The sequence below is a fragment of the Aulonocara stuartgranti genome (assembly GCF_965226115.1).
Source record: "Aulonocara stuartgranti genome assembly, chromosome: 10".
NCBI classification, from domain to species: Eukaryota; Metazoa; Chordata; class Actinopteri; order Cichliformes; family Cichlidae; genus Aulonocara; species Aulonocara stuartgranti.
The window spans coordinates 7002982-7029305 of record NC_138946.1 but is presented as its reverse complement, the minus strand read 5'-3'; the positions used below and the strand labels follow the sequence as shown (position 1 = coordinate 7029305).

General features: G+C 40.9%; 1 protein-coding gene across 2 annotated transcripts in view; it reads right to left on the bottom strand.

The window, feature by feature from the left end:
* Window positions 1-8039: 8039 nt before the first annotated feature.
* vps37d (VPS37D subunit of ESCRT-I) overlaps window positions 8040-26324 on the bottom strand; it is a 47230-nt gene continuing 28945 nt past the window's right edge. The window contains exon 4 of one of the 2 annotated variants that reach the window (XM_082548448.1): window positions 8040-14096. In XM_082548448.1, coding sequence (XP_082404574.1) covers window positions 13560-14096 — 537 coding nt within the window. In that variant the 3' untranslated portion in view covers window positions 8040-13559. The remainder of the gene's footprint in view (window positions 14097-26324) is intronic. The other variant, XM_082548447.1, reaches the window with a different exon arrangement.

Genomic DNA, 26324 nt, shown 5'->3' with positions numbered 1-26324 from the left:
GGAGCTGGTGATCGGACTCCCAGGACCTTTGCCCCTGAGTGCCACCCCAATCCACAGTTGAAGGAGGCCTTATACCCTCCTATGAGTGACGGGTCCACAGGAGAAGCAAGCTAACGTAGTTCTGGTACCCGACTGGGGCGTCTCCCATGTGAGGTCTTTCATATAGCCAGGAGGAGGCCCGCTGGGCAGACCCAGGACATGCTGGAAAGGTCTTGGCTGGCTCTGGAACACCTCAGTGTCCCCCGAGAAGAGTGTCGACTGCCTCCCCCTTCACAACCCAGACCCATGTAAGTGCCAGAAACTGGATGGATATAGGATGTCTATCATTTGCTGACAAAAAATTAAAGCTTTTTTGTATTGCAACAGCTTTTGATAGTCATTCTGCATTAGTATTAGTATTAGTATAGTATTAGCTTGAGTATAAAGGATTATTTCCCAGATTTCATGAAACATAAATGAAATGTAAAACATAAGAGGCAATGAGGACTCATCCTGATGACTCTGTATAAGATGTTCGTCACATAGTCATGTTCTCCTAAATTGATGTCTGTTTTCAACAATACATAAAGATGCCAAAAAAGCTGAGACAGCTGGCCAAACCACCAAAGAAGATCAGACCACGGCTAGGATCAGTGCCATCTTACATTACAAAGAATTCATTCAGCAATAAAGACGGTTTTTTGTTGTTTTTTTCTCTCCCAACTGTCCCAGTTCTGCCAGCAGTCTCTCATATTCTCAGGGATGTTTGAAAAGGTTCATACAACAAACTTTTGATGTTCACACTTTTCCCCAATGCCCCACAGTGTACTGATGGCAGAAGACAGAACCGACAAAACAACATCTGATAACATTCATCCACCGTTTCGGGGTGGATTGATGGACCTTGTTATGGCAGCACCGCGTCTCTGCAGGTGTTCCAACAGCAAGGCAGGCTGTTCATTTAAGACCGGCATTCGACATTTTTGTCAGTGAGGAAGTGACAGACTTCTGAAATGGCTTTCATCCCATTTGGATTTACAGAGTTTACTGGGCTTCATCTGCATAACAATGAGCAGAACTGCTGAAAGAGATCGGCACAGTGAGTCTGAAGCAGCTGAATAGAAAAAATTAAGTAGACAGAGATGAGAGAGCTGAGTGGAAGGTGCAGAAGCTTTTGTTAATCTGGTAGAGGCCTGATTCGTTTATAACGACGCACTTTATCCCCCAGTGCCATGGAGATGGAATAATTACACAAAAGCACTGCTTTCCTTGGTTACTGTTGCTATGTTTGTCTAGTTTTTATTTAGAGGATGTTGTTTTAAAGTTCTGGTCACAGAACTTTGAAGTCCTAGAACTTCTGAGACCTACATAAGGCTTTAAGACCAGACCTGGGTATTGTACAGCTACATCCTGCCCTTTGGTTGTCCCTGACACTGAATCTGACTTTAATGCACTTGTTCAAGGCCAAATAGGCTACATTTCTCTAACCGAACAAGAAAAAAAGAAGTGAAGACCTGCAGAAGCAATTAAACTACAGACAAAATAGTAACAGCACTTGTATAAAGTTAAAAGTCTATTAAAATTTGCAAAACGTGGACAATTTTTTTGCAATTGTTGATTAAATAGTGATAAAATGTTGGCATTTTTAACAATAGCTGTTTCACATTTTCATCATTGCCTAATTGTAACATTTATTCTTACCAGTCTCATCTCATTGGCGCCGTCCTCCACAACAGTCTCAGTTCCTACAAGCTTAGGAAGTCATGCAAAGACATTCAAATATAACCTGTAAAATCACAAAGTTATGTAACACAAAATGCTAATGTTATCAATGGGCTGTTAGCTTGTTAGCATCAGCTTAACATACATTTGGCTAACTGTTGCTGGAGTTCTTATGCAAGTTGGAGGGTGGATTTAAAAATGTAATTAGGAGGTTAAGTATTTCATTATATATTTTCTCATTAATCTTTGGTTTTTTAAATGATGTATAAGAATTAAGAACATGCAGCTGTTCCCAAGAGTACTTTGATGCCTAATTATTTTTGATAGGTCATATTTATACAGTAGGAGGCGGGGCTTAACTGACATCAGACTAGTAAGAAAAAAATGCATTGAGAAAGCAGTGAAGTTATAAAAACTTTATATAGGGATTTTCTCAAGAAAATGACATGAAAATTTAATACCAGAATGTAGCCTTTGAAAAAGTGGGAGGTCATTGTTGAGCTCTATGGAAATCTATGGCAAAACCTTTTAAAATAACTTTTTCTTTTCTATTCATTTGATAAATTATGGTTTTATTTAGTGTGTGGGTCGTTATTTTAGTAGTTAACACATGCACCTAATATTTTGAGAGTACGGTAGTGATGTTATTTATATGAATTATCACAAATTTACATTCAAGACTGGCTACAATGTGCAGATGTGACCCATTTTTCTACAACCATAAGTAATGCTCGCTTTATTCATCTTTTGTCCTGATTTATTTCTTTTAAAATTTGCATTTTTTTTCTAATTATGCTATAATTTGCTGTGATGCAAAACAATAGATCCAATATTCCACCATCAATCTGGATTCTGTTAGCACAAAAGAATTCAATGTTCTGACTGTAGTCAATGAAGCACAACAAAAGAAATTCAAGAAACTGTAATTAAACAGTAATAAAGTGAAGGACAGATTCACTCCGAATGTTAAATGTATTTTATTGTCAACTCCTCTGGATTCATGTGGGAAGCAAATGGAATTCATTTCACATGTAAACATGTTGTTTAAGGTCACTTGGATGTTGGAGTGTTGGCAGGAAACACACTGTAGCAACAAGAGATGTCATCCCACTGAAATTCTTCAATAGTATGTCAGCACGATCGTATTAGTAGATTTCTTATGTAAAGCTCAGCATGCACAAGAACTTTCCCAGCAGCCTTTATTTCACTGGATGAAATGAAAAAAACTGGGTCGGAGAAAAAATATGGATGGTTGAGCCTTTACTAAAGAACATTTAGTTATTTAATTATGTTTAAATCAACAGAAGCCTCATAATTAAACTGTTTAAGTCAAGATGACCCACATTTGGACAGTCACGATACTGATTTGATAAAAAGGCTCAGTATTCTTGTTAAACTCAGAAATCTGATTTCCAACCATGTTTGTAAGCTTTTTAAAAAAAGAATTAATGAAAGAGTTGACTTCTGTATTAATTTCTGTTGTAGACATAGATGTATTTCCACCGATTGAGAGACTCTCATATGGTCAGTAAATACAGCTCATAAACAGTAAAGAGACCAGGAAGCCCCATCATCTGATGCTTTTGAACTGTGGGAGGAAACAGAATGAGCAACTTGCACTCCGACACCTTAGTCAGTCTACTCGCTATGTGATCAGTGCGAACCACTGAGCAAGTGTGCTTCCTTTTAATTAACTATTTAAGAACTAATTAATTAGTGAAGCTGATGGAGCTGCCTTTCATTTAGGACCTATTTCTGCGTTTTAATTACAGCTGTGATTTAATTTCGCCACCTTCAGTTTCCAACAAAACTGAGAGCAGAGCTACATGTTCATAATTTGAAACTATCTGTTGGCTCTCCTGAAAAACATTGTCAGTGAAGTTTTCATTTCATCACCTATGACTATGGAGGGCCAGGAGAGTCACGCCTAATCCTCCACACAAGCCCTTTTGTTTGTAAAATAAAAGAATATACTATGAAATTAATCAATTTCCTGGGAAGCTTTTTTTTTTTTTTTAGAAATTACTATACAATAAATTTGGATTGGTACTGAAATATGCCACAAGGACGGACAAATTGGACATCCTTGTGACATCTGGATTATTGTCATTGTCAGCATGGCTTACAGCACCTTTAATCTCTTTTAAAACAAATAAAAGCAGCTGCAAAAGGGGACCCCAGCAGCTTTAGTAACACATCACAGACAAACAGTCTTTACCTACTCAACCTGTTATCTAAACCCCACATCAGGTTTTTTCACAATCTTGCCAATCAAAGGCAGTGGCATTTCATCAGGGCAAGCAAAACAGGCCCTGCTTGCCCTTCCATAAAGCTGCTATTTGCATTGTCGTTTGTATTACTGTCATCTTGTAGCTATTGTCCCTGGAAGCCCAGACAGTGGGGATGGAGTGTGTGTGTGTTTTGTGTGCATATAGACCAAAACCTTTTATTCTGCAAATTCTTTATTTGGACGCAGCCTCAAGTGGCCATAAAAGGAACTGCAGTGTTTAATACTTTGCGGTGGATTCATTTTTCAGCCCGTGGTTGGCACACTGCTGGAATGAATGGCAGCGTAGGTTATCTACATTTATCAATTACTTGTTCATCATAACACTGCTAAAAGGCAGACACTTTCCAAGGTAACCATGGTTACCATGCTCACCATGTTATTCCACTGTTTCAGTATGCAAACACAAAGCTAAAGCCATGGGAAACATCCACTTTTTGTCTGCATTTAAACTTGATGGTGGTGCTACATGAAAGTTAGGAGATCAAAAGGGGAATTGAATCTCTAAACCAGGAGAAAACTTCATAGTGAACCTCGTGAAGCAGTCAGGGACCGCTAAAATTCAGGATTTCACTTCAGGGGACTTGAATTTATGTATAACTATTAGCGCCCCCCCCTGCAAGTCATCAACCTAATTATTTCAGTCTGGACCAAAAATGCTGGATCAGCCAGCAAACATACCGATCCCCAGAGTGAGAGTGGCTAATGTGCTAAAAATACTGATTAAACAAAGTTTAAATATGACCTAAGTGACACTCTCTCCAAAAAAAGATGCAGGAGTCATGAGTGGAGCAGCTGCTTCTGCTTTAGAAGCTGTCCTCGAGGGCTGGTGTGCTAAATCCAGATGTCACAACTGCAGTGAAGAGATTGTGATATCTCAGTGTCAGGTGGAGGAAAATGATGCACAGAGCTTTTATGCTATCATTCCTAAAATTATGCCTTCACCAAACAAATTCAACAGGGATGTTGCTCACTGTGTTTCAGCAAATCAGATGTGCAGACAGCCTCTCTCAGTCGACCAGCTGTACTGCCAGCAAAAATATTCATCACATACATGTTTCAGCAGCTCCTCAACTGAACAGAGAGGCTGTGTATGGCCTAATGTATTTGATGTAAATAATTTATGACTTTCCTCAGCTTTGCCATAAAGACTGATTTAAAAGCGAACTATAATGCATCATTGTTTGGTTTGAGGCATTAGTTTATTCGTTTTTTTGCCCGGCAGTTAACAGAAAGATTTATGAATGCCCGTATTTCCTCTCCCAGGTGGACCAGTGATATAAACCAGTGACCTTTCAGTCACACACCTGCTGGCACTAAGATAGGTGCCTTTATTCTTTTGAACTAATGGGGAGCAGAGTCTCTCATTTTATAGATTGCCTTCCCTGCAAAGGAATTACGCTTAGATCTTCATGGTCATCAGGGCGAGATTGAAACTGCTCAGTGAGGTGAATTTAGTTTTAAAATAAAACTTAAAAATTTAGTAGCTGTTTGATTTGGAGACACTTAACAACAGCTTCTGCAAATGCAGATGGTTAAAGCTTTTCTGAGTCAATTATCCAGGTCCTATAATACATCCATGTGCTCCCTCTGGAGGACTTCACCCAGGAACACAATGGGTTCATATGTGGTTTTGGCTTATCACACTGGAACCGTTTCTAAAGCAAAATGTTTAGTCTAACAGGTCCCTGTATGTTGTTTTTGCATCCAACTTCCTTCCCGCCTCAGCTGCTCTGCTCAGTATGACGTTATTTCCGTAAAAAAACTAAAACGAGGGCTGAAGGTACAGCTGCTTCTGAAACATGGTGTGGTGCATTTGGTGGAACTTTAAACTTTACGGGCAGTTTGAATGTTTTTGCAGACCTTGCAAATTTTTGTAACCTGGTGTCGAAAAAGCACCGAGTGGGAGGTCGCTGCAACTGATGGAAAGATCAGACTTTGAAAAGTTTTCTGGGTTATGAAACCTGTTGTTTAGAAAAATATATTTTAATGAGTCGCACAGGTATTAATAGTTATTCTGCTGTGTGACCAACACCGCAGCTTTGGTTAGCAGGATCAGCTCTGAGCCTAGTTTAATCCCAGGATACAAGCATTTCTTCTGAGACCATCCTCCTCCATTGTACTACAAGTTAAGGTGTAGATGTATTATCATCAACCAAAGTGGGTGCCTCAAATCTGCCTTCTTTTTAATGGCCACAAAGGGGGGACTCCTCTGGTTGCACAAAGACTGGTCCTGTATATATCTTTTGGGAAAACAGCCCTCAGCTCTAATCTCGCTCATTTTAGGTCAAAATAATTAAAACATTAAGCACATTTTATAAAATTTCAGACATGCCTTGGTTTGAAAACTCCAATATGGCGACAGCAAAATTGCTTGGATTAACCGATGGGTAATACCACCATAGCTATGTTCATTTTTTTATACTGTTCATTATGGTGATGTTAAGTGGCTATGTCAATACATACATCTAAGATGAACACGTGTGGAATCCACTATCCTGGTATCTTACAAACCAGGTGCTTTTTAACCTGAACTATTACCTTGTACTGTTCTAAAACAGGATGTTTTGGTACCAAACCCTTAAGAGAGAGAAAGTGAAACCTGATGTTTATATGGCATTTCAAACTAACTGTTTAGCGGGAGAATTGTTCTTTTCACTTAAAAACAGTTTGGCTTTTATTACCTCAGGACCCTTCAACTGTGGCCACGTGTGGGGTTCTGACCTACATGTTGGGAACCACTGTCACTCTACTACTTCCCAGTTGGGTTTTTGTTTCGTTTATTTTTAGTCATTTTTTGAATGTTTTTCCCGTTTCCTCTGTGCAGCTCTGAGGTATACTTGACTTCTCCTGTGTGCTTGTAACCTACTTAACTTTCTGTGAACAACTCAAAGTAAGTACTCACTTCCAACTGTAAGAAAGAGTCTGGATTTCAAGTTTCCGCATCCATGCAAGAAATTTCTGTTTAACATAACGTTGAAACGTCACAGCTCCATCCATCACGCAGGGGACTGAAACGTTTCCATCTTTGACAAGCTGCTGCGACTTGAAAGCTTCCAGAGAGGCTGGAAAATATAAAATTGTGTCTTTAGATCGTTCGGCTCAATTATTTTGGGTTGGAAAGTAGCTGTCACAGCAAATTAAAGCCATGTGGTGTGCTCCACAAAACCTGCTCTGGAGATTTTACGAAGCAAGCTCGGACTCAAATGACAAAACGTATTTACAGAAATGGCACAGCTTTTCTCCCAGACTCGGGACTTTTAATGGCATGTTGCCCTTTACCATGAATATAATGATTCAGTATCTGAATCATCATCTGTTTCCCTGCTGTGGGAGTTGACATGCTTTGTTGTGTATTCCCACAGTTTAAATATGAGGCTTCTGCTGTCATTTTATTTTGAAAAGTAAAAGACCCTCAGAAATCACTCAAAGGATGAAGTTATTTTTAAAGCACACTCTTATTGTTTCTCCTCAGTAAGGTGACATTCACAGCTTTCAGCTCTTTGAGTGCTTCTGACAGCCACGTGGATCCAGTCACACATACTGTACTGTACCATAAGCTGATGCAGGCATGTAAATGACTCAACTTGGATATTATTAGCTCATCTTCACTCACTGTGGCGCTGATCAGCTTTGACGTCACTCATAATCATCTGGTGCAAGCGCCTGCAGCCACAGCTCCTCCACCGCGGATGCTGCGATGCAAATCATCTGAAATGTTTTGAGGCCGTTTGGCTCATAATTTAAATTATAAAGAGACATTCATTTATCTGTTTTATTACTCTCTTTTTTTGTTGTTTTTTTTGGGAAAGGCTGCTGGGATGAGTCCAAGTTAGAAAAGAGACACACAATAACCAAACAAACAAAAAGCACGGGCTCAGAAACAACAAAACAAGCACTTTACATCGTTTTTGAGGATTCTCCAAACACATTAAGCAGCCAGTCTTACACAAATCATCAGCATGAATAAAATCCCAGTGAATTTGGAGGGTTGAGGGGATTCAGACAGAGAGGGGAAAAAAAAGAAAAAAAAAAAAAGGGGGGGGGGGGCTCTAAGCCTCTGAAGCCCCAGAATCTTACTGCAACTATGGGATGTGCTTGGAGGTGATTTGGTATCGTTGCTCTGGTTATGGATGGGGGGAGGGATCTGGTAAAGCAGTGGTTCTCAAACTTTTTATGGCATGCCCATCTTAAAAATGCCCGCGGCCCCATGTCACAAGCTACAGCGGACAACTTCAAATGTTGAGTTTTTCACCCTTTAAAAGTGAAAAATATTAATTGTTGGTGTTTTGTATTATGTAATTTGTCGGTAGAATCACACTGGGGGAAAAAAAATTAAAGGTGAAAGTCTACAGAAATGTAAAAAAACAAAAAACAAAACAAAAAATGTGAAAGTTTGTATTCTGAAACAACAGAAAACATGAAAAACTGCAATTAGAAACATAAAAATAAGAAACGCCCCCCAAACCAAAATTATGTGTGTCCAGAAACTCAAGTAGAAATCTGAATATCAGAATAAACTCTATACTACTATACTTCTATTTTCTCTACAAAAATCATCCTGATTTAGTTTCATTCCATACGTCCCCTCTGGACATCCACGCCCCACAGCTTGAGAACCACTGCCGTAGAAAGGGACCCTTGGGTCCATCTGTGCTAAAGCTCAACAAGCAGCACCACTTTGCCCCGCCCCCCAAAAAAGACCCTGAGTGGACACACAACTGCATGTTTGTTGAAGCCAGCGCCCAGTTACATCAGCAGTTTATGCTCAGATGTTTTTCAGATGTTAATTTTCTGTAAATGTTGCAGCTAAAGGAAGGTTTCAACAATTCAGGCTTTTTCCATATTCTTAGTTCTGCAGGAGAAACCGCAGAGAGGGATTAAACCATCTCCTTTACACTGATCATAGAGACATTTGATTAATATCTCAACTTGAAACGAAAGCATATCAGCATATTAAAAAGTAATTAAAAAAAGTTTCTAATTATTAAGGAATTTGTGATTTATTATTTTTATTTGTGCACATTAACAGGATACTTTGTCATTTAAGTTGGTGTGGCCCAAGGCATGAAGTCACATGTGGAAAAAAAATAAAAAAGAAGTAATGGAAAGACGAGGTGCGATTCATCCAATCAACAATCAAAACAGAATCCTGGTTTTAGGTGGGTCCATCTTTTAAATATTTATGTTTTTCTGTTTTCAGATCGTTCTGGATGTTTGAACACCTGAACACAGACTTTAAAATAAAAATCTGAGTTATTCCCACGATTTTTATCTTTCAACAACAACAACAACAACAACATAAGACCCGTGAACACGTGAGGTTAAAACAGAGTGACTGCTCGTGTTTTTCTCCGACTTCTCGTCTGTTGTATTTACTTTATTGTTTTCCCAACAATAAATAAAAACACAAACAGCATAAAAAACAAACAGAAACACAGACACATGGAAACAACAAACAGACACACATTAGTTCATAAAAGGCAAACATTAAAATGAAAAGGCAGGTTCATTTAGATCAGATGTAATGCGCCATCTGCAAGTTGCCTTTTAATAGCAGGAATACAAAAGCAAACCTTTTAAACCATTTAAAAAACAAAAACTAAGATCTCAGGATACAAAAGGTGTTTGCACTCTTAAATCAATGACTGGTATTTTTTACCCAGACATTTTGAGTCTAATGGTGTGTTCAGAGTAAGTGCAAAGCGAGGTTTTGCCTCATGAATGAAGTCACTTTAGCACTTTTTATTATTTTTTTTATGTGGACAATGTGGCCACTAGCAGCAAGCAAGACAACTACTTTTATCCAGACTGCAGCAGATACAGATCCCTCCCTTTTTTCTGTATATATAAAAGAGAATCTCCAGATGCTCACAAACGATTAGATTTTCCTCCTTTTCTGATCACTTGTGGCATCAGGAGAGCACATGGGAGGGGTCGAACAAATAGGGTTAAAATTTGCTTTAATGGACAGTGTTTAAGATTACAGTCCTCATCTTTGAGGGTTAAAGTACCGCAGAACTGACGCTGGCTCACTTGTTTACACTTTCGCCATCATAAAGATCTGCTAAGTTTTAAGGGGCCTTCAAACAGGAAGGGCTGCTTGCAAGGGTGCGGTCCAGGCTCCGGTTGCATGTACCACCTCCTCATGTCAACCAACAGTATCCTTTACTCTTATTAGTACTTGCTTCAATTTGCCTTGACTGCAAAGCCTAGAAAAGCTTTGATCTGGTATCTCTAAGTTTAAGTGGCTTTTTATGATTTCTGGTCGCAGTGACGTTGCTGCTAGTCGCTTCCTGGGTGGACGCCCCTCGAGAACCAGCGGGCAAATCCTGTTGTACAGCAAGGGTGGCGACGCTTACACATCTAGTTGATTAATCGCTAGCATGCCCGTTACAAACATACAAGAACGTATTTTCGCCTCTCTGAGCGCTACAGGGTGCAAACTTTGCTTTGCGTTTACCCCAAACACACCACAACATTCCTGCTTCTCTGTAGTGAGATAAAACCGTTTTCAGATCTTAGGAGTCGACTTTTTTGAACTGAATGCTAGCGGACAGAAATGATGTGCAAAAAAACAAAAAATAATGTAAAAGATGTAAAAAACAAAAACAAAACACACAACCTTTAACCCTCAAGCAACCAAGCTCTTAACTACATGGGAACACATTTTGTACGGCTCTGTCCAAGTTTGTGGGGTTTTCTTGACCTGTGATGAAATTTTCTAATAATTAATAATAATTATGGTTTTAAATCACTTTTATCCACTTACAAAAATGCAAGTCACTAGTAGTAGCCACAACAAAAAGAGAGGAAGAAAAAAAATGTGGAGATTAAAAGTGAAAAATTCTAACAAATAACATTGCAAAACAGAACTCTACATCATCTTTGCAGCACCAGTTCCAATAAAGAACAATGAAAAGTTGCAGAAGTAGATGGACGAACTTGTTTTCCCACACATGTATAAATACACAGCACTCGGTCACTTGAAGGTTAAAGAACTCAGAGCCTTGGAATCCATTCACACTTCTAGTGCAAAGTGTATATAACGACTCTTCCCATACTGTGACACGCTGCATGTAACTGGGCGCCGGGCTGTAAAAAGGCATTTTCATGTACTTCGTCAGGCTTTAGTAAGCACGTACTTATGAGTTATTCATCAGCGAAATGTATGTTGAAGAGCAGAGTCATTACAACTACAATGCAAAGCTTTTCCCTCCTTTAAAAATGATGCAAAATGGCGTGATGAGAAAATGAAGAAGGAAACCTCCTCTCATTTTACTGAGGGCTCGCATTCTCATAGAGATCAAGTCTGCCTCACTCTGCAGCTCAGTTTGACGGAGAGAGAGGAAAAAAAAACAAAACAACAACAACAACAAAAATGAAAACAGCGGGCTGCTTTGAAAAGGAGAAGCAGCTCCTCATTTAGCACGGTAAACAAGAAGCTTTGAAGTCAGCCATTTAAAATAGGATTTACATGAATAAATAAATCGCTCACTGATGTGAGGCAGAAGGCTTTGGGTAATCGTCTGTGATTCTAACACACATGACACTGCAAATAACACTGCGAGGTTCAAGTCTGGGAATTATTAATAAATACCACCTGCTCCGGTCTGCGCTGCGCCTTTGTTCAAACTTTGCTCGGCGGTCGCGAAGAATGAAAGTCGCTTTATTCGATGAGGCGACGGATGACGAGAGTTTATATTAAACGCCATTTTATTGATGTCATCGTTCACGTCGGTGACGGAGCGTCTCCGTCTGTCCTCGGCTGTACAAATTAACGACGACATACTCGTCCGTCTCGCCCGGCTTGTAGATGTGCGTCGCAACTCTGTGCTTCACCTCGATCTCTTTGAAATATATTAAAATAACAGTTAAAACTCTCACTAGGGACGGGGTTGGATAGCGTTTCAAGTGTCAGATCTCCAGTAACGAAAAGCTGCTGTTTTTAGTGGCAGCTTGATTAAATAAACATGAGCCGAGCAGCATAAAGTATGAAATATTAATTAAATGTATGTGACACATTTAATTAAAAGCTGCAGGCTACTGTACTTCACCAGCGACTCTAAAACGCTCGGGGTGATTTAACGAGGCAAAAAACAGCACCGACTCCACGCTGGAGCGTTGCAGAGGTGAGAGAACGGCCTGTCGTATAAATATGTTTGTTTATAAGCGAAATTCACGAGTGGCCCGGATCACTGGGGATAAAAACACTCATCTGAGCTGAACTTGAACAAGTCCGGCAGGTAAATACGAGACTATAACAACATGATGCTAACACAGCTTTCATGAAACTGTACTGGACTGTATGCCTGTGTAGTTTTACTGGTGTTGTTTGCAAGCTTCAGCCCGAATCAGAGTTTAAAATATCGAATATCACACTTTAACTGGTGCCCGTGTTCTTCCTGCAGGTCTCTATCCACGATCGCCCTCTGCTCTGCTGCTGGCTCTATTTTTCAGACATTTCTTTTACAGAAAGTTGAAAAGACGACATAATTTGCAGGCCAAGCAGGAAGTTCATGTCGCCGTATGTGCCTCAACAACCAAAAACGCCAGAAAAATAAGATTTGTAACAGAGAAAAGCTCATGTTTTATTGAGCAACATAATCTTAGGCTATAAAAGATTTAACACCACGCTATCACCGCTAAAGCTCGCTGGGTGTTTGGTGCCCTTCCACAGAATCCACGAGTGGACTATTCACTGGCATCTTTTATGTTGTGGAACAAAACGAGGAGAAAGTGTAAAGCTCACGTAAAACACGCGCCTTAATTTGAGCTACAAAGAACCGGAAGTGCAAAGTCATTTCCAGGTTTAAGACTCGTTGCTACGGCTGTGAAGGGGAGAAGCACCTATCATCCACCTTTCAACACAGCTTGTTGATGGCACAGTATTAATTTTTATAATTGTTTTAGGCTCGCCGATTTCAATCTAGCAATTTCTTGCAAACTTTTGCAGTTGCTCAAGTGACTTGGGTAGATCTCCAAGTCGTCAAGGCCTGTGAAAATTGTTATCCCAGCAGGTGGGAGAAAAACAAATATACCACCTAACACGCTTAAAAAAAACCCAGAAAACAAATTATTGTTAGTTTTTTCTTTAAAACAGAGTTAGGCTACTTATGTCTCACAGGGTTAGAAAGTTTGGCACAAAAAAATCAAAGTACGAGAAGTTTTGGATAAGAACCTGAAAATGTTTGAGTGTGAAGCTAAAACTTTGAACAAACGCCGAAGTTTTCATTTCAGCCCGCATCAAATCAAGTTTTCCTCCAGCTGAATCTGCAGCCGGCTCCTCTTTCTGCTTTTGTTGTTCTTTAATAAAAAAAGGCTTAATGAGAGATTTGTTTACCAGCTATCACAGCCCATCCCTAGCCCCCCCCTGCCTCGCTCCCTCTGCTCGCCTTCCCTCGATGTGTTACGTTTGAGTGTCATGGATGGAGAACAGAAACGGACGTCTGCAGCGCTGCCCGTCTCTCGATCAGTCTTTGCTTACATGATTGTGACAGCCACCGTTTGCTTCCAACGTCTCGGAAGACCTCTCGGCTTTTCATCCTCCCCTTGCTCCTCCTCCTCCGGCTTATCGGTACGGCGGTTCGGGCTGTTGAGGGTTCGGCCTGTAAAGCTGCTGCACTCGCACGGGCCGCCCGTTAGCCGGCCAGCCTCCCGATAGCTGTCCGATAACCCTGAGGCCCACCGCGTGGCCGTGTCCTGGAAGTGGGGCGCTGGGGCTGAGGATGTGGGTCTGTCCCAGCTGGGGCTCAGTGGTGGGGGCGCTACTTTGAAGGCATGGCGCCGAGGCGGGCGGGGAAACAGGGTAATGAGGGAGTAGAATGGCAGGCGTGAGGCCATAGCGCACTTGGAACACTCTAAGAGGTCCCTGCGCTAAAAAGCCGTTCGGCCGCTGAGGCTCCTGCAGCTTTTCCGAGTCCTTTACCTCCGGGGCTTTGCACTCCTCCGCTCTCTTGGTTTTCCCCTGCTGCTTCCTGGCCTGAGCGAGCTCTTGCATCTTCTCTGCCTGAGCCCTGCGGATGTGATACGTCTTCCTGGAGCTTTGAAAGGAGTCCAAGAACTCGTCCAGGCTTACGTTTCCCCCCATGAACTTCTCCAGGAGCTCCTGTGAAGCAGGGTAGACAAATAAAGCGGCATTAGCAGACAGGACGTCACACTAAGCAGAGCGGGACTCGTTCAAACAAGCTCAATCTGATCAGGGATGTTTACCGGTGAACTTTGTCCGACACAATATTTCACTGCAACTAAATTTAATACTACTACACATGTCCTACAACTATTACTTCTGGCAAAGCTTCAAAGACTGTGTGTGTGTTCTCAGCACCATACAAGCATCGTCTGGCTGAACCGAGCACTGACAATAGAAGTTTTATTTATGGAGTAATCACTGAATTAATCACAGTCAGGTTTTGGGTTTTTTTGGGTTTTTTTTACACATACCGGAAACCAAAACTCAGATTTATTCCACAATACTTACGTAGCTTCTTTAGAGTTCACCAAATTAAGTTTAAAACTTAACGATTAAAAGCAAGCTTACCCACTTTCTTTGCAAGCCTGGAGTTACTCCCGTTTGGTTTCCACACACCCACACACACACAGAATTAACTGACTCAAATCTTTGCTAAAATTGACACTTCCTCCTTTCATGTTGTTGAGCTCATTCGGCTGTGCAGCTGACAGTGTTTGATGTGCAAACTGAAAGCGTGCGCACACAATCCACTGTCAAACCACGCTCGGTTGTTTGTAGGTGTTTATTGTCTCCTGAGAGCACAAAAAAAAATAAAATAAAATAAAATATCACACAAAGCAGACGCCACTGTCTAAGAAAAGCTAGAGAAAATATTCGACTTTCGTGCATGTAATCTAGGACATAATACGTTTTTCAGGTGCTTAAAGACGTTCAGATACCTCTGGTACGCCGTCCTGCTCCATGCAGCTTTGAGCGTTTAAAGTTGATGTAAATACGGATACTGTACATTTGTTAGACTTCTCTGTCACACACGCACACGTCCTTTAACTGCATTTTCATAGAAGCGGTATAAAGGTGGAGGTCATTTCCATGGTCACGTATACAAATAATCAGGTTCTAAATGGGATTTTAATTAAACACGTCCATGGCAAAAGCTACAAATGAGCAGTGAGGAGTGTGGTCAGATGATAGTGAAGATCAGTGTGATCAGTGTGAAACTAGAGTTAAACTCACAGCTTGGTGAGGACTGAACAGTGAACTTCTGTTTTCAGGGACTGATTACTAATTTTTGGCTACATGTCTTTATTCTTTGACTCTACGAGAGTGGCTCGGTATGATCCAAAGATCAAAATAATCCTTGTGTATCTTACAAAGCTCCTCATAAATCCCCTGTTTTCTTTTAATTGGCTTTAAAACCGTGAACTAATTAACAAACAAACAAACAAACCGCAAAAAAAAACCCTGGAATTAAATAATAATAGAAATCGTCACATCTGAAGATCTGAATCTGGTAAGTGTTTCGCTTTTTTTGCTTGAAAACTAAATTTGTTAATAAATTTGTTGCCAGATTTCGCTGTCAGGTGGCTGATGGATATTTTCAGGTCTAAATGTGTCCTCTGATGTCCCCTATAACCTGATTTCTACCACTGACCTGGTTTCTGCCACATGTGTCAAAGCACAGAGTGATGCAGAGAGCACAGGGTGACTAACTGGACATCAACCAGCAATAAAACCTTCAATAAAACCTGATTTTTGATTCAAAACCTGCAATCTTTATTATCAGGTATTTGCATGTTCTTCTTTATTTGCTGGTATGTTGTGCATTAAAAAAATTAAAAATTGGACTAAGAAAATAAAGTAGTACAATTATGTACTGCTATGATGGTCCTGGTGTTTATAGCCTTTAATTGCCAATTTAATTGTTGTTCGTATAATTATTTTATCCTTAATACTGTGATATATTTGTTGTCTAGTTCCTCTTTTATTTGTTGGTTTTGTCATACTTTAATGTTAGATATTTGTCTATCGGTTAATTTTATTTTGAAGGCTCTTTTTCTTGTCTCATATTGTCTTTATGTCCTGCTTTTATTTCTTTCCCTCCTTTATCGATATCCTGGTTTTTCCTAAATGGTTTGCATTAACCTACTAGGACCTGGCGTCCACATATGTGGACATCACATTTTGGGTTGTCTAGACCAAAATACAAAGTTTTGCTCTACAAGGGCCTGATATGCACCTACGAGGACATTATACTACCACTGTTCTATCAAAATTTAAAACAAATGTCCTCATATGTAGATGTAATTTTTTTCAGAAACAAAAATCAGGTTTAAAAACAAAAACAAAAACAAAACAAAACAAAAAAACAAAGGTAATTCTTTGTTTTTACATTCATGAGCCCCTAATCAGCCAAAATAGAAAAGAGACATTAAAAACGCACGCAATGAAAGAGTTCGGGTCTTAGGAGGTTAAGAATGGGAAGAAGTGGAGTCACCAGTGAACTGATGGACAGATGAGGCTGATGTTATTCTAATTAACTCTAACTTTAAACTTTTCAAGATTTAAAATGTTCAATTTGAAAGTGACCAAGCTGAATAATTTCATTTTCATTTTTTGATCACTATATTGTCATGCTCTGTAGTACGCCATGGCTGATAGGCCTAAAGTAGCAGAATAAAGCAGATTTATTCACAAAATCCTTGTCTCGTCTTTAAAAAACTCCCAAAAAGAAACAAAACTAAATCTGATTAATAATAATAAATAAAACTGAAGGTACTTTGGAGCAAATTGTGTATTATAAGACATTAATATCATTTTAGTAATAAAATAGTATTTTTGAATGATGTGCATCAGGGTTTTCTATGCTTTGTTCATTTTATTTCTTTCTTTTAACTTTTAAGTTTTTTGCGGACTTAAAATAAACCCCTACACTTCTGTGAAGTACTTTGTTAAGAAATGTACGGTGTAAATAAAGTTTATTTTATTATTGCTATTTGACTGGATAAAAGTGAAGACAGTAAGGGATTATTTTAATCATTATAATCATAAAATAGCATAGGTTTTGATTTTATTCTAACTTGCCACTTGCCGTCACTGTATTAAAATGTTTTGCTGTTAGAGATGCAGCATTGACTGCTGCAGAAGTCTTCACTTTTAGAGTCTCTGCACAAAATATTTGAAATAGAAGATGTAAAAGCAGAAAGAAACTGAAGCATGGAGGCAACGTTTAAAGAAATATTCCTGTATGAAATATAACTGGGTCATAATTGACCCCCAGTTGGTGATTTGAGTTGCTAGAGCAGCTTGGTCACGTGAGGGTTAAAAATGGGTCATAAACACTGTATTTAATTGATTATTTTCACAGTGATTTTCTCAGTGGGTCAGAAGAGTTTGATACACAGGCGCATGAATTTGTGACAGTGAGGGGTTAAATCACAAAAACAGCTGTTAAAGCGGATGTTTATACTCCTGCAGAGTACCCTCCATTAACAGTCACCGTCATGTGACTGGTGGATTTTTGGGTTTATTACATTTCCTCCCGCTGTGTCTTCCCCCCACTGCGACTTGTGAGAGGTTCTCCATCTGGCGTGGACACCGTGAAACAAACAGAGCCCCGGTCCCCAAGAATACGTTGGCCTTTCTGACAATAAACAACAGCTGCTACAGGCAGAGTGCTTTTAATTTCATCCGGAGTGAGCAAACTATACGTGACATTTTAGTTTAATGTTCATACTGAGCAGCACACGTCCAGAAACCAAAGTCAGGACAGGAAGAAGAGCCACGACTTTGACTAACACGCAAGTCAAACATCACGTATGAGTGCATACTTATCTACAATAAAGCCTGGCATCTTTCCTGGTGTTCCCAGCTTCTTAGCCGTTGAACACTAACAACGGGTGATTTCTAACCACATGAACAGCCTCCATGGCCACAGTTATATAAAATCAAGCACCTAGCCTTACAGATTGCTTCTACAAACATTTGTGAAAGAATGGTTCGCTCTCAGGAGCTCAGTGAATTCAAGCGTGCTATCGTGCTAGGATGCTACCTGTGCGACAAGTCCAGTCATAAAATGTATTCGCTAGTGAATATTCCACAGTCACATGTTAGTGGTTTTATAACAAAGTCAAAGCGATTGGAAATGACAGCAACTCAGCCACGAGGTGGTAGGCCATGTAAAAGTTGGAGGATCAGTGGATGCTCAGGCACATAGCGCACAGAGGTCGCCGACTTTGTGCAGAGCCGTTATCTACAGACCTCCAAACTTCACGAGGCCTTCAGATTAGCTCAAAAACTGAACGTAGAGAGATTCATGGAATGTGTTTCCATGGACGAGCAGCTGCTTCCAAGCCTTACATCGGCAAGAGCAATCCAAAGCATCAGAAGCAGTGGTGTAAAGCACATCGCAACTGGACTCTAGAGCAGCGGAGACGCGTTCTCTGGAAAGACAAACCGTACTTCTGTCTGGCAGTCTGATGCACGAGTCTGGGTTTGACGGTTGGGTTTCAGGAGTTGGGCCTGGAACCTTAGATCCAATGAATAGAACTCATGCATCCAACTTAGTGGGAACAATTTGAGGATGGCCGCTTACTCTTCCCACCTGACTGTGCAGCAATGCACAAACCAAGGTCCACAAAGACATGGTTGAGGAAGTTTGGTGTGGAACACCTTGACTGACCTCAACCCAACAGAACACCTCTAGGACAAATTAGAGGGAAGACTGTGAGCCAGGCCTTCTAGTCCAACATCAGTGTCTGATCTTACAAATATTCTCAAACACACTCCAAAACCTTGCACAAAGCCTTTCTAGAAGAGTTGAAGCCATCATAGTTGCAGTTGGTCGACATCATAGACGTGCAAAGGCAGACAAGGCTTGTATACATTTTTATGTGAATTTTGTTTAGTCTTCTTTAGAGCACCTGTCGGACCCCCAACATAGCTGAGCCAGCGCTTCTCCCTTTCTTGCTCTTACTTTTCTCAGGTGCGACTAACTTGCTGCCGTTTGTTTTATATGAAAGTGACAATCACGTATTCTTAATGGTCTCAGCCCAGTAGTTTGCACCTTCACGAAGGTGCCCCTTGTTTGTGGCACACATTTCAATCCAACATCTGTACCTGTGACAGGAATTATGGTTTGTTTTTTAAGTACAGATGGTGTGGTAAGACATGGAAACCTACAAACATTTGCCACTAGTAGTCATTGGGCCAATGATAAGGGTTAGCTGGAATTCAAATCCTACGAATTTGCTCACTTTTCTCCTTTTTCCTGTCTAAAATGTTTGCCACACTGAGTTTTAGTTTAATGTAATAACCTTGGTGCCACATCTCCTTATAGAATGCACAGTTTTTGGTTGTTATCATGTATTAGTCTTTATAACAGCACAATACTGCTTAGGTAATTTTTATTTCTCATTTGTTTTAGTAAAAAATAATAACCTTGGTCTGTATGACAAAGACTAAACATGACAAGAACCAATGTTTCCCTCTGGGCTTTTGTCTGACAGCTTTTACACTTTGCCAGCAGGCCTTTAGGAAAATGGAGCTGTGAACTAGCGTTGTCAACTTGAAAGAAAAATCCCAAACCAGTGTGCGCTGTGTTCCCTCAGCTCAGCAAGTAAAACAAGGTTAGCTCGGAGGCTGACAGGTGATTTAATCTATGCGAGCGTGGAAGCCAAACACACGTTTGGGTTTTGTTTCCTTCATCAGATATCCATCTTCATGTCGGTACCTGACGAGGAATCTTCCCTATATGGAAGAATGTTTGACTTAAGGCGACAAAATAAGAAGATGATGCTGTGCAGAGTCTTCGAGGGCTGGGATCCGTTTGTCATGGTGGCCAAGAAAAAAAAAAGCTTTGAGAAGTTTTAAGGCCACAGAGAGACTAGTGTGAATTAATCTGAGAGATGATGTTGGGAAACAGCTGTATCTGATGTCAGCTCTCCTGACGAACGACCATGAAAATCAAGATGGCTTCCCACTGAACCGACCGCTCTGTGAGGGCTTAATCTGAAATGAGATCCACACAGATAGCCGTGGAGACATAAAACAGCTTCATGTGTATGGATTCGAGCCCAGTAAACTGTACAACTTTTATTAAATGCCGACTTGAATATTTTTACAAATTCTTTCATGTGTCGCCAAATAGTTTAAAATCCCGTCAGCTGAAGCTGTTCTGAGGCTGTTTGTAAAGCAGCAGACCGGGATGTTTACCAATGTGTCTGCTCTCAGGTGTGCTTTCTCATTCAGTGAGGCTGCTTGGTTTGTGCTGGGTGTTGCTTAATCAATCAGCGAGCAGCCGATCCAATGACTGAGGCGTGCTGGTATTGATTGCAGCCACACGAGATGGGGGAGGGAGGCGTGCTGGGCGGATCAATCTGAGCCGGGTGCAGACGTGTGGGTTTGAAGGTGGGGATGAGACTCCCTCAGAGTCCTGATTGAGGCCAGAGGAGCGTGCAGGATTTAAACAGGACCGCTGTGTTATCGTGGCACGTTGTGTATGTGCTGCACACCGCCATGACAAAGATAAATGTCAAAACATCGCTGCTGATGCTTTATTTCAGCAAAGGCCTTCCTCCAGTCTACTTATAAGTGTTTTATGTTTACACAGAGCACACTTTGGATACTCCAAGCACTCATAGTTTATACAGGATTGTGCAAATGTTTAGGCGCTACAAGTAAAGTAAGATCTTTAAAAGAAAAGACCAATACCAGTCATATAATCAAAGATTTGGTCATTAATTTCACACTAAGTGAAGGGGAAAGGAAAAACAAGCCTCCAACTAAACAGCAACCAGAAGAGCTAGAAAACCTTTTTTTTTAAATCAGTTTGACTCTGGTGAAATAAGATGAGAATCCAAATACACTGCTCAAAAAAATTAAGGAACACTTTGAAAACATCACGTCGCAATTAAAAAAAAAAAAATCACGCTGATATCTACACTGATACGTACTCGATAATGTATTAGGAAGGAAAGGATGCCATATTGTTTGATGGAAATGAAACATGATTAAAAAGTGTTCCTTTAAGTTTCTTTGAGCAGTGCATATGAAGTTGTTGAAAAGCCTTCCACACTAACAGGAGCCAGCTGATGTGTTTTGGGCATGTCGTACCAAGAGGAAACCCGGGGTAAACCCGGGCTAAACTGGAGAGATTATGTCTCTTGGCTGGTTTGGGAATACCTCCGAAGTGCTGGAGGAAGAGGTCTGGGCCTTTCTGCTGGGACTGCTGCCCACACAGCCCAGACCCAGATATGAATCAGAAAATGCACGCATGGCTGGTTTTATGGTGTATTACTGTATTAGAATAAATTTCTATAATGCATGAGATTATCACTGGTATACCAGTGCAGCTGGTAACTCATACCTCAAACTAATCCTTATTTACCTCATACTGTACTTTGATGCAGCTTCTCACTCTTTACCATACTATATTATTCTACGTATTCAAGCTATATCCTCCATCTAAAATGAGCCACTTTAGCTCTCTTTTCCTCTGCCTCTATGTAAACTGTCTGCTGATTGTCCAGCTATTTCTTCCCCATTCGAATTGTGTGCGTAAAGCAGAAAAAGCCTGTCAGTTTAATTCCAGTTGGGCTTTAAAAAATGACCGATGTGCTGTTGATAAACACTGCCTGTGAAAAATCCTCCACTAATCCACGATGAGCCGGCCAGGCAGGCGAGAGAAGTACGACTCCAAAAATCTACCCAGCACATGCACGGCACTGTCCACTGTTTAGTAATCATCTTAAATTGGACAGTCATGAAGATGGGATGAGCTGAACGTGCTCACTGGGCTGTGGATATTTGTCATGCCAGTGGATGATGGGAATTACACAGTACAGGCCTACATGCAGGTATTATTTACTACAGTGATGAGCTCATCCTGATCATCCATTCACAGCCTGGTTTATTCCTGCAGAACAAATCAAAGGGACTGGCTAAATTATATTCTAGTGCAGCGGTCCCCAACCTCCGGGCCTCAGACCGTTACTGGTCCGTGAGTCGTTTGGTACCGGGCCGCGAGAGTTTAGGCTCAGGTGTGAAATGTATAGTTTTCAGCATTATTTTGTTATCGTTTTTATCGTTAACTCGGTTTTCCTGGGTCTTTTCACGTGTGTTATGAATAAATTTTCTTTTTTTTGGTACCGGTACCATAAACCGGTCCGTGGCGCAAATAAGGTTGGGGATCGCTGTTCTAGTGGACAGTCAATTACAGACAGTTGTGGCTGTGGAGTGTCCTGAGCTGCTGTGATCAGACTGTCCAAAATCATTGTTGTCAGTCTCATTTCTGCGGCTCATGCAGGCGTGTGTGGTTTGTTTGGATGTGGCTGTCACGGCGAGTGAGATGAGCCGTGTGGAAAATAAAGGAGGATCCAAACGCAGGCACTTGTATGGGTGTGAGGGTGGTTTATTAAACACAAAAAGGAAATGGACAAACGGCGAACGGAGCAATGACTAAACTAAACTGGGAACAAACTAACTATAGAACACGAACCTGGACATGAATGAGAGCGGGCGGAAACAGATGATGGTAGACTGCAGGGAAACACACAGATGAAGCAGGGTGGAAACACAGACGGACCAGCAACTACAATGACGGCAGACATGACTTAAATACACAGAGAATCACAGGGGAATTACACATAGGTGGTGGACACAGCTGGGAATAATCAACAAGACGAGACAAAGGTAAAACTGAACACACTCACATGAGACGCAGACCATCACAATAAAACAGGAACAAGCAACCATCACACTAAGACACAAACTCGACATAGAGAGACAGACAGAAAATGGCACATGGAGCTAGACAAATACTAAGCAGACACAACTGAAGAACAAATCCTAAACACCACAGAAACATGAAACTCAAATAATAAACATCATCATAATCAACACTACAAGAGAACAAGAAAACAATCCCTGATGCAAACTAAAACCAAAACATAATAAAACTCAAACTACTGGGTCCGACGGACCCAGAACCATGACAGTGGCGAATCTTTTAAACTAAAGTTTTTACTTACAAATATTTATCAAGTTTAATTTACAAGACAGCCCATTTCTCCTTTTAAAGTCAACAGGCAGCTGTTTGGGATCACCCCACCAACACAGAGGGAATTTAGAGTTATTTGGAAACTATTTACATTTTAGTGAGTCATAGGATTTGGCCACGCACAGTAAGGAATTAAGTAGGAAGGAGCATCAACTTTTTGGCAATTAAGGAGATTGATCCCTTATGTTTGGAACAGACGTACACTCACTGGTCACTTCATTAGGTATATCTCTTCATTGCTCATGCAAATATCTAATCAGCCAATAACATGGCGACCTGCTCAAGTTTAAACTGAACATCAGAAAGGTTATTGGTGATTGGCTGATTTACTGGGACTTTCTGTGCAGGGAAAGGCAACATGAACTCATAAACACTTGAGTAACTGCATCTCTGAATGCACAACATGTCAAAACTTGCAGATGGGTTACAGCAGCAGAAGACCACACGAGTGCCACTGCTGTCAGTGAAGAACAGAAAGCTGATGCTGCAGTTCACACAGGCTCACTAGAACTGGAGGAGACAGAACACTGGGGATATTTTATTGACACACGTTCTGCCCTTCAGTATCAGTTGACCATTGTTTAAAAACCACAGCCTACTCGAGTACTACTGCTGAACACGTCCAACCTTTTAACCACAGTGTTGCCATCTTCGATGGCTGCTTCCAGCAGGATAGCATGCCATGTGATAAAACTCAGATCATCTCACATTGGTTTCTTAACATCATAATTAGTTGTCTGTACTCAAATGGACTCCACAGTCACAAGAGCTCAATCCAATAGAGCACCTCTGGGATGTAGGGGAACAGGAGATTCACATCATGGATGTGCAGCTGACAAATCTGTACGATGCTATCGTGTCCATGTGGACCAAAATCTGAGAAATGTTACCAGCACCTTGTTGAATCTAAGGCTACGTTCACACTGCAGGTCTTGATGCTCAATTCCGATTTTTTGATCAAATCCGATTTTTTTTGTCTGCTTGTTCACACTACAAATAAAATGTGACAGCAAACGCGCTCTAGTGTGAACGCTCAAAGCGGCCCGCGTGCGCAAAAGAAGACGTCACACACAGCGCGCTCTGTTTAGACCCAGACCAAACAATATTGTTTGACTAATGGCCGTTAATATAAAGACTTCGGACTTTACGTTTCCCAATTTTTGCTTTAAGTCATTTTGTTATTTACATAATAATGTAAATAACCTAATAATGATCCTTATTGCTGTTGTAGAGGAGCGGTGCTTCAAAGGATAGCTGCAGATTTCTGTCAGAATCTGCAGATTATACAGTACAAATAAAATGTTCATGTTTCTCCAACATTGTCTTCCCAACAGTTTCACTGATATCTACACTGGATGGCCAGGAAGCGTTCGTGATGTCTTCTCCGGCGCTGATAATTGGCGTCTGTCTCGTGTCAGTGACGTAAAAGACGGATTTAATGCGACATGACCGTTCAAACAGCAGTCGCTTTCTAAAACATCGGATATGTATCGGATTCAGTACCACATACGAAAGTGACCCAGATCGGATTTGAAAATATCGGATTTGTGCCGTTCACACTGTCATACCATGATCAGATATGGGTCGCATAGGGTCAAAAAAAAATCGGATTTGATGCGCTTTCGCCTGCAGTGTGAACGTAGCCTTAATTAAGGCAATTCTGAAGACAACACGTTACTATCACATGCTTCTTTTTCACTAGCAGTGTTTGAGTTTTGGATGTTTTCCATTACAATTTAGTGCCTGTCACTACCCGATCTGTACCGGAAACCCGATCGGTACCCCGCATGCGCAAATCTTACGTCACTTCCTCTCTTTGCGACATTCAATATATTTGAATGATGCGGTTAGCGCCCAGTTAGCTCCTAGCATTTCTCAACAGCTCTGCCTCCTTTTCGACTGCCCGGGACATTTAAACAATGGATAATCCGTATACAAAGAAATTCATGCTTTTCTCCTCAACAGAGAGCGTCCCCCGATTGAGCAACAGCGCCGTAAAATAAGAAGAATGGCGCCTAATTACAGAGTTAATAATGCAGACTTTGTAATATCTCACGTGTAGATTCATCAGCCAGATGAAGTGTTTACTGACAATTGACAGTGATAGCGCACATCATCATCACTATTCCAACAATCCTCTCCTCACAGACAAGCATAAACACACTCGACTATCGCTAAATCAGATTTAACACACGTTTGTAATGACGATAAATCAGTTTATAATAGGGTTTATTCGCTCGGTCAGCAGGTGGCGGTATCCTCGTACACTGGGGAGTAAACTGCCATTAAACGAACAGAAGAAGAAGAAAACATCTGCACATGCGCGGTACGGATCGGGTAGACCCGATTTGTACGGTCAGACTTTACACATGCGCAGTAAGGATCGGAGAGTCCTGATCCGTAACTTTCTTTTTATTTTTCGTTTTTGTCTACATTGTACTGAAATGCTTCATTATTGCAAACATTTTAAGATATACTTGTTATTTTTAACATCTTAACAGATACTCTGACCCATAACTATCGTAAAACGCTACGACCGGAAGTAGAAACCTTTCGCGCATGCGGGGTACCGATCGGGTTTCCGGTACGGATCGGGTAGTGACAGTGCCACCTCGATGTGGGTGGCCCAAAAGTCCTGTGATGTAATTTTTATGCGACACAAACAACACGACAAGGGTTGACATTGAGGTGATTGGAAAAGATGCTAAAGGTGTACCCAGTAAAGTGGCCAGTGATCATACATGATAGGTTTAGGTGTATATTTGTGATGGACTGAGGTGAGACAGACCTGTACGTCTCCTGCAGACATGTCTGCTCTGTTTTCTTAATCCTTAACTTAAAAAAAAAATCTCTGCAAATCTCCAGAAAGGGATCGAGACAACGCCTGTTTTGCAGTGGCATGGACTGCATATTCTAGTCTATGACAGTCAGGTTAGGATAAACAAGAGGGTCGGGAGAAAAGTCTGGAAAGATAAAAACATTTTCTGTCTTTCCTTAATCGCTTTCTGAAGCCTCACATTAATCTTCACATTGATCTATGTTGAGCTAAATTCTGTCTTTTCTCATCTAGGATATTGTGCTTCTTCCCTCCTTTCTGCCTGCAGCTAAATGGATTTGAGCCCTGTCTTCAGAATTCAATGGTGCAAGGACACTTGGTAGCTATTGCAGAAAAAGGGCAATTAACAGAGAGGCAGCAGTTTGAATGCAGTGCTGACTAAACACGTGTACGTGGGGGCATCGCTGCTGAGGCTGCTTTGGTGAAGTGGGTAGAGCTCACTGTATGTACAGCATGCCTCGTGGCTTTCGAG